The 12,227-nt window shown below is 49.7% G+C and overlaps 1 protein-coding gene, 1 long non-coding RNA gene and 1 other non-coding gene across 3 annotated transcripts; 2 read left to right on the plus strand and 1 right to left on the minus strand.

The window, feature by feature from the left end:
• Positions 1 to 231: 231 nt before the first annotated feature.
• Positions 232 to 5,383, minus strand: LOC149522054 (uncharacterized). Its single transcript, XM_089770683.1, has one exon. It carries the CDS (start codon positions 3,429 to 3,431, stop codon positions 1,383 to 1,385), a length of 2,049 nt encoding a protein of 682 aa, XP_089626809.1. The 5' UTR covers positions 3,432 to 5,383; the 3' UTR covers positions 232 to 1,382.
• A 5,024-nt stretch (positions 5,384 to 10,407) lies between these two features.
• Positions 10,408 to 11,728, plus strand: LOC142825923 (uncharacterized). The gene is made up of 2 exons (XR_016347301.1): positions 10,408 to 10,655; positions 10,942 to 11,728. It is a non-coding gene; the product is annotated as an uncharacterized LOC142825923 (long non-coding RNA).
• On the plus strand, positions 10,690 to 10,880 carry LOC112545347 (U2 spliceosomal RNA). Its single transcript, XR_012900240.1, has one exon. It is a non-coding gene; the product is annotated as a U2 spliceosomal RNA (small nuclear RNA).
• Positions 11,729 to 12,227: the final 499 nt, after the last annotated feature.

Below are 12,227 nucleotides of genomic sequence, written 5' to 3' on the forward strand. Positions count from 1 at the left end.
GGCTCTGTCTGTGGGGCACAGACTGGCAGTTAGTCAGGGACGTGGGGGAGGGGCTGGCAGAGGGCGGCTCTGTCTGTGGGGCACAGACTGGCAGTTAGTCAGGGATGTGGGGGAGGGGCTGGCAGAGGGGGGCTCTGTCTGTGGGGCACAGACTGGCAGTTAGTCAGGGACGTGGGGAGGGGCTGGCAGAGGGGGGCTCTGTCCGTGGGGCACAGACTGGCAGTCAGGGACGTGGGGAGGGGCTGGCAGAGGGGTGTATGTCTCAGACCACATAAGCGATGTTACAAGGACTCTCGAGGTTACGCAGCACATCAGTATCTGCACTGGGCAAAGCAGAGAGACATTGTAAATCAAGCAATTAAGGCCTTTAGCCGTCAACATTCCTTTAGTCTCATTAACATAGACAAAATACCAAAACTCTGTCTCTTTATTCGCTACACTTTAAAACAAGGAAATATAGGCTCTATATACTTAACTAAAGAATTGTAATTACGACAATATTAAGTATGATTATATATTACCTTACACCACTACATTACTGACCCTAAACTACAAATATAAAAATATGATACAATTTTCAATCCTACATCCTCTGTTTCAGAGACTGGCTCCGGACTTTGGAGGACAGGCTGCTCTAGCCCAGAATCCACCACAATGGTGGGGAAGAGGGATTCTCCACCAAGGACGTGGTGGAGCTCTTGATAGTTGGGTGTGGAGTCCTGCCCCTGAGCGTCCCCTCCACTCTGTCGCCCTGAAATATCCCTGATGGAGTTCCTTTACCTCGGCCCACACCTGTTCTATGGTGACCTCGCTCCATCAGGGACGTGGCATGTGGGTGAAGGTGTTGGAGGTGCAGACACTCCGCTGGTTTTTGCACAAAAACCTTGTAGTGGAAAGGTGGCCAGACATCACACTTGGCCCTTGTACAAGATTTGGTGCAAACGTGTAACACTGGTTGCAACAAGGATTTATACATTCATGTTACATCCCAATAATGTCGCCCCTCCCTGGATTGCTCTGCAGATTACCAGGGCCCACTATTACCTGCGAGTTTCACCCCCCCTACACACAACACCCCCTGGCTGAGATGGGGGCAACGAGACAGCCCTAGCTTACAGACGGGAAGCCACAGCACAGAGCAACACAGTGACTTGCCCAGGGGGAGAAAGGACAGCGTGTGGCAGAGAAAAGACTAGAACCCAGATCTGCTGCGTTCTCACAAAGCACCTGGACTATGTGGCTGGGCTCTCTTGGGCTCAGGCTGTGCAAAGTGAGGTGGGGTTGCCATTGCTTGACTGGGGAGACTCCACATAGCGAAAGCCAGCTGCTAGAACCCCAGCAATGTATCCATCTACGCAAACCACTATCAGTGGTACTTCTCTCTAGCAAAACTGATCATCTTCCTTTACGGTCCTTTCCTTCATCGCCTGGTGCACTGCTCCCTCAATTGCCTTCTGCTCTTCCATGCTCAATAGGGGCAGCACGGCCATCAGCTCCCTGTCGATTGTCTCCACCCTGGCCTCCACACTGTAATTAAACTCCTCCTTCTTCATGATCACCAAGTCATGGATGGCTTGGCGGGCCTCTTCGCAACCTTTCTGTAACCTCTCCCGCTTGGAGTTGAAGCTCGGGTTGGTTGGTTCCAGGGTAATCAGTCGCCCCACGCTGCTCACGCGATCCATCAGGAATTTATTGGACACTTGGGTGTAGGTCTCGGAGATCATGTGCACCAGGTGGGCCACGTTGGAAGCGTTGAACGCCTGGCTGTAGATCATGTCTAGGACAAAGGAGTTGGAGGAATAATTTCCAATTTTCTGTACGTCCGAGACAGAGCTCACAAATTCCTTGATGTCCCGACTGAGGCAGGAGTCAATCAGGCTGGAGATCATCTGGAAGAACCTCACCATCTTCTCCCACTGCTCCTTCACCCTCCCCAGGGCCTCCAGCCCTTTGATCAGCATCTCCCTGGCCGTCTTGAAATCAATTTCCTGCACCTGGCATTTCTCCATGGTGCACAAGAGCTCCTTCAGCTCGTCGTTCTGCTTCTTGAAGTTCTCATAGCTCCTCTGATACTCCTCCTGGGTCTCCTTCAGCATCACCTGGCTCTGTTCCACCTTCAGATGTGCATTTTTCAGGGCACTGGATGCTCCCTTGGGGGCTTGTTGGCATTTACGCACATTAGGCGGCTTCAGGGCGAAGGCAGGAGCTCCCATTGAGGATTTACTCTTTGTATCAATCTCTGATGCTCTTTGGTATAAGAGCTGGATCTCTTCAATGAGAGACTTCTCTTGTCCCTTTCCTTTGTTTTCAGACAAGGCCAACTCTTCCAGCCTTTCACAAATACGAAAGCCACAGATGCAGATCTTTTTTGCTCGATCTTTTGGCTGACACGCATTTTCTGCATCTATCGTGCTTTTCAGGTCTAGGAATGTTTTTTTCATCCAGTTGGAGTTAATAGCCCCAGTTTCCTCATTGACAACTTTCTTCATGTTGAGTCCAGAGTGCTCATTGATTAGATTTTTGAGCTTCAATGTATAAACCAGTGGGTGTCCTGACTTTGCAAAAACGTTGAGTGTTGATATTGGGCTTCCATCATCATCTTCCTCCAAGTTATCTCCTGCATGGCCTTTCTTTTTCCCAGATGTGATCAAGCTTATGTGCCCAATAGCCGAAGTCTCCACAGTGGCCATGCCCATTAAATCCCACCCTGTGGGGAAGTCTTGCATGGCTTCCTTGTACTGCTTCAAGGACTCACCGACCAGCTGTTTTATCTGGTTGTGATACTGCTCGGCCAGCTTCTGGGCCTCCCTGGTGGCTTTCTCCTTGATCCGAGCCTGCTGCAGGGCGATCTCGATGCCCTTCAGCTTATCCTCGTAACCCTTCTTGGCGTTCAAACAGGCCTCCAGCAGCTCCTGGATCAGGTGGATGACAGCTGAATATTTGTCCTCCACAGGCTGGGCTAAGTCTTCGCAGTCGTCTGTCATGGCCTTCCTGTTCTTTAGCTGTATGGGCAACATGGCGTTCACCATCTCCATGTCCTGGAACAGAATTTTAACAATCACCTTCTCCCATCCTGGGACGTTCATGCAGAGCAGCCGAATCCTGTTCATGTTGCCGTGCGCGGCGTTGAAGGCCTCCCAGCCTTGGTTGCTGACTTGACACAAGCAGGCCCTGAAGGATTCTGGGTACCTGATGTGCTTGAAGCCACCAGTAGGGGGGTTCTTATTGATGGAGAAGTCCTTCTGCGCCGCTGAAATGAACACGAGCTGCCCCAGGATGGCGATGGAGATGGGGGCCGGCATGAGGAACTCCTCCCAGTTGGCATAGGACTTCATCCTCAGCGCCGTCTCCTCCCGCACACTCTGGGCTTTGCTGATCCTCACCAGAACTTCAACCAGTGCTTGGGACGACTTCCTGTCTTCATCCACCATAGTGCAGCCAGTAACGCTGAAACCATTAGACACATTTAGTCACAACTCATATTAGAATAGCGCCCAATGAGGAGAAAGGGCCCAGTGTGCTGTGAGTGTGACAGAGACCTGGGAAGACATGTTCAGCTGGCAGAGCATCAGACTCTTAATCTAAGGGTCATGGCGTCGAGCCCCATGCTGGGCGATGCCTTTCCTTCACTTCCATTCCAAGAACTTAAAAGAGTGTTACAAGGACCATCTGTGTGTCTGTGCAGCGCCCGGCACAACAGGGCTCTGATCTCAGCTGGCACAGGGACTGTCTCTCGTGTGTCTGGGAATCACCCAGCACAACAGTAGTACGGTACCATGGTTCCTAGATTCTACTTCACTGTACTTCATGAATGTTAACAAGCTTTTAAATTGGAAGTTGTAAGCAGCTGGGCGGCAGACACGCTTCCTTGAGTGACCGGCCCAGGTGCAGGGAGGAAGGTGAGGAAAGTGAGAACGGGAATTGTCAGATTGTTCAGCTCTGTATTGAGTCAGCTGATCTGCCAGGCTGTGTAATTACTGCTGGATGGGTGGGGGCTGGGAGGAAGCCCTTAAGCACTGGACATGGTCCAGGATCTTGCGGCTCCAAGCCAGGTTCTGACGGAGAAATGGCCTTGGGAGAGAATCTGCCTTTTCCACAGGAAAATTTCCATTTGGTTGGAAATTTCCAGACTTTTCCTGATTGCAGACACACGTCTCCTGTGTGGGAGCAGAACCACGGCCAGATCGGGGGCTTTTGGTAGGTGGCACGGAACAGGTGGCACGCAGACACCAATGGGGTTAGTGCCGCTCGCGTCCTACACAATGACGGGGGCACCAATGGCCATGGATCGAACCCCACAGATACCAGAGAAGGGAATGCCGGGCTGAGGCTGGACTCTCAGTGCCAGGGCAGGGCGCAGCCTGGAGGATGCAGGGGAGACACTTTGCGGTCTGAAACTATTTAAAAAACACTACTATATATATATTAAAAAGTCGCCTGCCCCTTTAAGGGTGGCCATTTTGAATTCTGTTGTTCTCCGTGGCACACATCTGACAGCCTTGCGGCACACAGGTGTGCAGCAAAACACAATTTAAGAAACACTGGTGTGGAATGACCACAGGGGGGTATGGGGGGCTGCAAGCCCAGGCCCTGCCACTCTAGACAGCTCCGGCAAGAGAACCCCTCCACCCTTCTAACCCCCCGCCCTGGCTCCTGCACCCTTGCCCCTCTGCCGAAGCCCCCCACAGCTCCCAACCCCCGCCTTGCCTCCTGCATTCCCCATGCCCTGTCCTGAGCCCCATTCCTGTACCCTCACACATGCACCCACCGTGCCCTGTCCTGAGCCCGCACAAGGACCCAAGCAATTCTGGGTAAATCCTCTTGTCTGCTAGATAGTTGAGAGAGTTTGTGAGTCCATCTGTTTGTCTTTGAGTCTGTTTCTTCCAGAACTCCTCCTAAATTGTAAGAGCCAGGACCACCAAATTCAGTCTGCAGCTTCCTTTTATCGTAACGGAAAGCCAGGTCAGGGTTTGGCTGTGCCGGGAGAATGGGATGTGCATGGAATGGGATTGCTCCTCAGAAAACCACAGAGAAAAGAGACAGGATCCCCAGATGAAATATAGTGCTAAAAAATTAACGCAACTGAGCGACTGTGGAAAGATCCTGAAGACAGAAACGGGATGAACCTGGAATAGGATTGATTCTCAGGACACCTCCCAGAAATGAGATACAACAGGCATTTGAAGTCATGCTGTGTTTTGGCGCTACTGGGCAACGTTGGGTACATTTGCTAGTAGGGTCAAAAATAAGGGATATGCTTGACCAGTTCTCACGGGAACTCACTAGATGGCGCTCACCCCTATCTGGGCCCATGCACTATAATAAAAGCCGGATAGGACGGGAAGTTGGCTCACTTATATTTGAGGCCATGGGAGGGGTGGGTGGGCACAGCCCGCCCACTTCTCAAAGTCCTTCCCCCAGCCCTGCGGGAGGGACAACTAGACCCAGGCTCAACTGATCAGAAGCCGACTCTCTTGCTGAGAAAACAGCCTTCGAGTCTGCAGGTAAGTGTTGAGCGTGGGTGTTTATTTGCAGCGTGAGTGTGGTGCTCCGCTTTTCTCACACGCCAATCTTGTTGAGCCATCGTGAAAATACGGTCGCGTGGGCCCAAAATGATGAAGAAAGAAATGTTATTTTATCGCCCCATTTAAGAAAAAAATGAGCCAAGCCCGTCTCAGGCAAATGGGTGAGTAGAATTCAATGACAGCGAATTGTCTTCCTCATCTGGTCAGATTGAAGCATTGGGTTCCTAGCTAAGGGGAGAATTTCAAACCATAAAATTGGCAAGTAAATAAAATAGATTCATTATTTTAAGTTCTGTATAGTATGTAGAAATAAGGATGTTCCTGGCCCTGGTAAGCTTAGACTCCCAAGGTACGTCTAGACAGCAGCGCCATATCAGGATAACTCTGTTATCCCAATATAGTGTTCTCTGTATCTTAACAGGAGGTCCATTATTTCGAAATACAGGAGGCCCCCGAATTGCGACCACCCAAGTTCCAACTCCTCGCACTTACAACCATTTTTGTAAGTGAGGAAGGGGCCAGAAACCCCCGACTTACATCCTCAGCCCACATATATGATGGCGCACGGTGCCGATCGTAAATGCGGGTTCGAGTTACAATGGCTCCGACTTGCGACACTTCCCCCGGAAGAAGTCGTGCTGTGAGTCGGGAGCCTCCCGTATATTCAAAATAACAGGCTTGCTGTCCCAAAATCCTGGTAAACCTTGTTCCACGAGGATGAAGGGACTTGTCGGAACAGCGGTCTATTTCGAAATTTGGTGCTGTGTAAACAAGAGACTGTCTTAAAATAAGTAGCTTGGTTCTGTTATTTCCACTCTAGTTCACCATCTGAGGAAGTGGATTTTGCCCATGAAAGCTCATAATTCTATATATTTCTGGTCCTCTCCAAGGTACCACAGGGCTACTCGCTCTTTGGGTATGTCTGGACTGCAAGACTATTTTAGGATACCGGAAGTATCCTGAAATAGCTACCCCACGTCCAAGGAATGCTATTTTGAATTTTTTTTCTAAATGACCAATGCGCTTTTTCGCCATCCGTGTAAACCTCGTTCCACGAGGAATAAGAGATGGCTCATAAGAGTACTTTATTTCAAAATTTGGCACTATGTAGACACAGCAAATTTCAAAATAGTCTTGTTTTGAAATTAAACCTAGAAAAGACATGCAATTTGCTCATCTTTTTTTGATTTTTGAGTGCAGTCTGGATGTAGCCTTTGACTCAGATCTGCTGGCTGTTCAGTGGATGGAGCAATGTTCACTCACTGGAATCAATCCGACTAGTACTGACACCCAAATAACACAAGTGTTAACTTCAGGAGTTGTGGATTAGGGCACTAGAACTTGCAGTGAGTGTGGGACTCCAGAAAAGACAGACTGTGCTTCCCTGTCAGTTACAGAGTCTAGGCTGGTCACGTCAGAGCCTTGTGAGAGTAAGATGGGAGGGCGGGACCTCCAACCAGCAGACTGCCTGCCCCTCTGAGTCTGGGCAAGGCTGTTTCAGCCTGTTTCTCCCTCTGTTGCAGTATAGAGCTAAACAGGCTACGTTAGGAGCCTTCCTTGTTATTTCACTCCACTGAGGTATTGGTGCCTTCTGCTTGGCACTTTTAGTCCCTCCTCGACAAACCATCTGGGAACCCTAGGTGGAGCTGAAAGCTATCCGTTTTCATCTGTGCAGCCCTCAGCAGGCTTCGAATTTGGCATGCCTGCCCTAGGGGGGTTTCTCCACAGCCATTCAGAAAGGGGCTGAGGATCAGGGACAGGGAGCTGGTCCTAGGGAGGTTCCCTGTAGTGCAAGGTCTGGACACCCAGAGAGGCTGGTATGGGACACTGTCACTGGGACGTGGTATTTGCTGTGTGTGTGTGACACTCGCACACCCCCAAAGCCGGGACAGCAACATTGACATCAGCATCGTACTAGTGCATCCAAACGCAGCCCCTACCTGCGCCTGGAGGGATGCTCAGAGCCAGGCACCAGGAACCGAAGCGGCTGGTCCAGCTGCCCCCGTAACACACAAAGGAGTCGTGATTTCCTGCAAAAAGGAAAGTGAGCTCTGACCGAACGTGATTTTGCTTTTGGGGAAATGGGCAGGCATAGCTGCAGTGCCTAGCTCCTGTGCTGTAGCTATTTCTGTATAAAACTCTCCCGGGAGCCTCTGTGCTAAATAAAAGCAGCTCTATTTCCAACTTTTACGCGGCTTCCAAAGCTATTCTGCTCTAGCCATGTGGGTCAGTTTTGTCCAGGCAAACGGGCCCTGAGACTTGCCTAAGTGTGCAATGATCCAAGCTGATGGGAGCGAGATTTTTGTCATGTTTTATTGGTGCTCCCTTGGAACAAACTAAGGGCAGCCAGGGAGGAGAAGGACCTCGGAGTCCTGGTTGATTATAGAATGACTATGAGCCGCCATTGTGACATGGCCGTGAAAAAGGCTAATATGATCTTGGGATGTATTAGGCGAGGTATTTCCAGTAGGGATAAGGAGGTGTTAGTGCCATTATACAAGGCATTGGTGAGACCCCATTTGGAATACTGTGTGCAGTTCTGGTCTCCCATGTTTAAGAAGGATGAATTCAAACTGGAACAGGTACAAAGAAGGGCCACTAGGATGATCCGAGGAATGGAAAACCTGTCTTATGAAAGGAGACTCAAGGAGCTTGGCTTGTTTACCTTAACCAAAAGAAGGCTGAGGGGGGACATGATTGCACTCTTTAAATATATTAGAGGGATAAATACCAGGGAGGGAGAGGAATTATTTAAGTTTAATACCAATGTGGACACAAGAACAAATGGATATAAGCTGGCTAGTAGGAAGTTTAGACTTGAGGTTAGACGAAGGTTTCTAACCATTAGAGGAGTGAAGTTCTGGAACGGCCTTCCAAGGGAAGTAGTGGGGGCAAAAGATCTATCTGGCTTCAAGATTAAACTAGATGGGTTTATGAAGGGGATGGTTTGATGAGATAACATGATCTTGGTAACTAATTGACCATTCATTATCAGTGGGAATAGGTCAATGGAGGGATGATAGGAGTTACTATAGAGAACTTTCTGGGTGTCTGGCTGGTGAGTCTTGCCCACATGCTCAGGGTTTAGCTGATCGCCATATTTGGGGTCGGGAAGGAATTTTCCTCCAGGGTAGATTGGCAGAGGCCCTGGAGGTTTTTCGCCTTCCTCTGTAGCATGGGGCACAGATCACAGCTGGAGGATTCTTTGCATCTTGGGGTCTTCAAAGTATTTGAAGGCTTCAATATCTGAGATATAGGTGAGAGGATTATTCTAGGAGGGGTGGGTGAGATTCTGTGGCCTGCACTGTGCAGGGGGTCAGACTAGATGATCATAACGGTCCCTTCTGACCTTGGAGTCTATGAGTCTATGAGACTGTCGATGTCATCAAGGGTGCCTGCCTTTCTGGATGACAGATCTAGTCCCAGGCATGTTATTTGGCTTCCGGTGGGGCAAAAGGATGAAATTCTAACGCCTGCGTGACATGGGCAGTCAGATCGAACGACCCCGTTGTCCCTGATGCCTTTAAGGCTAAGAATCAGTTGGTAGCTCACCCCATCCCCAATGAATAGTAAATTTTCAGCACTTTAACCCTTTACTTAACTGGGAATCCCCAAACTCTTGAACACTGGGCCTGTCTCTTCTCCTCTAAGCTAGAGCAGACTTGCCCTTCACACTCTTGGATTCCACTGCTTGCCTCCTCAGTGGCAGACTTGCATTCAGCTCCCAGGCCGTGCAGGACCAGAAATGACGAACCTTTCAACATTTCACATTATTGAAGTGCAGAAACTGAACAGGACTCGCCAGTCAGTGATGGGGAGGCGAGTGTGAATGCTTCATAACAAAGCACATGGCAGTAGATTCAGGAGACAGGAAGGAACCTCTGGAGTGGATATCGGCATGCAGAAATGAACCCTTCTAGATCTTAGCTCTGTTAATAAGAATAGGGATTTTGCTGGGTAGGCTTCTGTGAGTGCTCCTGCCAACCCTCCTGGTGTTTGTACAATGCAGTATTTTCAATTGTCCTTCCACGTGACAAGCCTTGCATTATGCAATTTGATCGTTTCAAGTGTGTGAGATAAGACCCTTGAATACAGACATTCATTGATAAAAGGAAGACAATGATGTGTGCCTAGGGGACCAGTGTAAAATGAGCAGTTCACGCTGTTGACAGTCCTATTCTAGATCCCCACTTTTAACTCTATGAACTCCTTGCCTGTTTTCTCATTTGTTGCCCACTGTATTTATTTGATCCTGGATCCAGTAGCTCCTCTCCTTAGTCTGGGGGGGAGGCCAGCACGCCTGGGAACTCAACACAGTAGAAACTCAGTTACAAACACACCAGAAAGGAGGCTGTTTGCTTCAGAAAGCAATAATTCCAGCAGACGTGCGCATTTCCTCCTGGTTGCTTGTTTGTCGGTCCGAGAGAGCTTGTCTCATCTGCATGAGGCCAGCCCTTACATTGCAGCATGCTGACAACATGAGGCTGTGAAACATTCGTAACACTGAACAAAACAACAGCAATGGTTGTTCTTTCACCAGTTTACAACTGAACACTGATTGAATACAGCTTTGAAACATTACTAGGGAGAAGATTCTGCTTTTAACGATCTTAAACTAAATGGAAAGAAAGGACAAAAAAATGTTCCTTTTCCTTTTCAAATCTTTAAGCTTTTCCTCGTATTTTTAGTAGTTGACGTTGAACAGAACATGGTGTTGTATTTGCTCTCCCTGTTCTTCACGTCGGCTTCCGGATTGAATATTTTCGGTTCCAACTGAGAAGTGTATGGTTGATTGCACAGTTCAGAGTTTGTAACTGAGAGTCTACTGTCGATACAGGGTTAACAGCCTCGTGTCGTCAGCACGCTGCAACGTAAGGGCTGGCCTCATGCAGATGAGACAAGCTCTCTCGGCCAGAGAAACAAGCAACCAGGAGGAAATGCACATGTCTGCTGGAATTATTGCTTTTTGAAGCTAAATTACCAGGCAAGAAGTGCTTTCCTTTGACTGGATACACAGGAGACGCGGGACGGTCAAGTACATGCAGGTTTTAGGCAAACGATTGTGAGAGTCTCGTTGCGGTGCCTAGTACATGTCTCATGCATGTCCTTGTGATGTAGAAAAATGTGCAGGTAGGAGGGGTGCATGAAATTTCAGCGTATTGGTATCGCTTCTCGGCCTTTTGGCTAAGATCAAGTGTAGTATCTGTTCTTATCAGTTTAATATCTGATACGTCCTCTATCTGAGGACTATATATTAAATGGATTTTTGGAACAGGGAGATGGAATAGGAGCTTGCTCCATCCACTCCACGCATCGACCTGGTATTGCAGTACCTCCAGGAACGGTGCACCTCCCCTTGGGGAGACTATTCTGGTTGAAAAACAGAATGAATTTAACTCTCTGCTTCTGCCCAAAGCTGGGAACGTCGGGAATGGCCCTCAGCCGTCATGCCGAGAGGCACAAGAAGGGCCGCAGCACATCGGCACCAGGACTGGCCCTTCCAAGGGAACCGGCACCATTGACCTCCATGGTGGAGACTCGGCTCCGGCATCGGCATCGGCGCCGGAAGAACAAGACGTACCAACGGCATCGCCAAAGTCGGCACCGCCAGTGTCGGCACCGCTCACCGATGAGCCCGACGGCATCAGACTCACCTGTGTAACAGCACCGGCAGCGCATCCGGCAGCAGACATGGCGCCATCTCATCGGCTGTCCTCTCCAGCAGCAGCAAAAGCAGGGCACCGGTCTAGGAGACGGGTTACCTTGAGAATGGGCCCTAGCTCCCTGGGGATAGAGGCCTTGCCTGAATCCCACGGAGCAGCCTCTGTCTGTGTTGAGCCTAGGCCCGCCACGTACAAAGGTGGCTCTGAGGCAGCAGCCTCTGCCCTCCCGTCCCAGCGCTGCTGCTTCTGATACAGAGACAGCAGCATGGGTGGCGGACGGGGGGGAAGACACTCTTCCAGAAGAAGCCCTGTTTTCCGACACTAGACTGTAAATTTACTTGTGCAAGAACGCACGTGCAGTGTAGACACGTGGCAAGTTTTTGCGCAAGAACAGCTGTTCTAGTGCAAGAAGCTGCCAGTGTAGATGTAGCTTCATTGTACGAGAATTGAGGGAAGTTGGAGGAACACTGCTTCATTTTGAAATAAGTGCTGTGTAGACATTCCCAATTTTGAAATAAGATATGCAATTGACGAAGCTCACTGTGTGTAGCTTATTTTGAGTTGAGCCCTGCTGTGGAGACGCATCCTAACAGGGATCAAGAAAGAGCTGGATAAATTCATGGGGTTAGGTCCTTCAATACTTATTAGCCAGGATGGGCAGAGATGGTGACCCTGGACTCTGTTTGCCAGGGGCTGGAAATGGGCGATGGGGAGGGATCACATGATGATTCCACGTTCTGTTCACTCCCTCTGGGGGTGTCGCTTTCTTCACTGTGGAACTCTGGGCTGGATGGACCATTGGTCCGACTCCATATGGCCGATCTTATGTTATGTCCTTAAAGAGCCCCTGCCCCGCTGCACCCAAGTGTCTCTGCACCGACACACACGCAGCAGCGCAGGGTCCCGGGTACCTGAGTCCAGTCATGAGTTCACAGAGAATCTGAGTCCTGCTTCTGTTCAGAAGAATAGTCTGAACGGCAAACACCCCTCCCCCCACAAAATCTACCCCCTAGAGACAGCAAAGCCCCCCCCCCCTTTG

This window comes from Pelodiscus sinensis, chromosome 19, assembly GCF_052426305.1.
Source record: "Pelodiscus sinensis isolate ZL-2025 chromosome 19, ASM5242630v1, whole genome shotgun sequence".
NCBI lineage: Eukaryota > Metazoa > Chordata > Testudines > Trionychidae > Pelodiscus > Pelodiscus sinensis.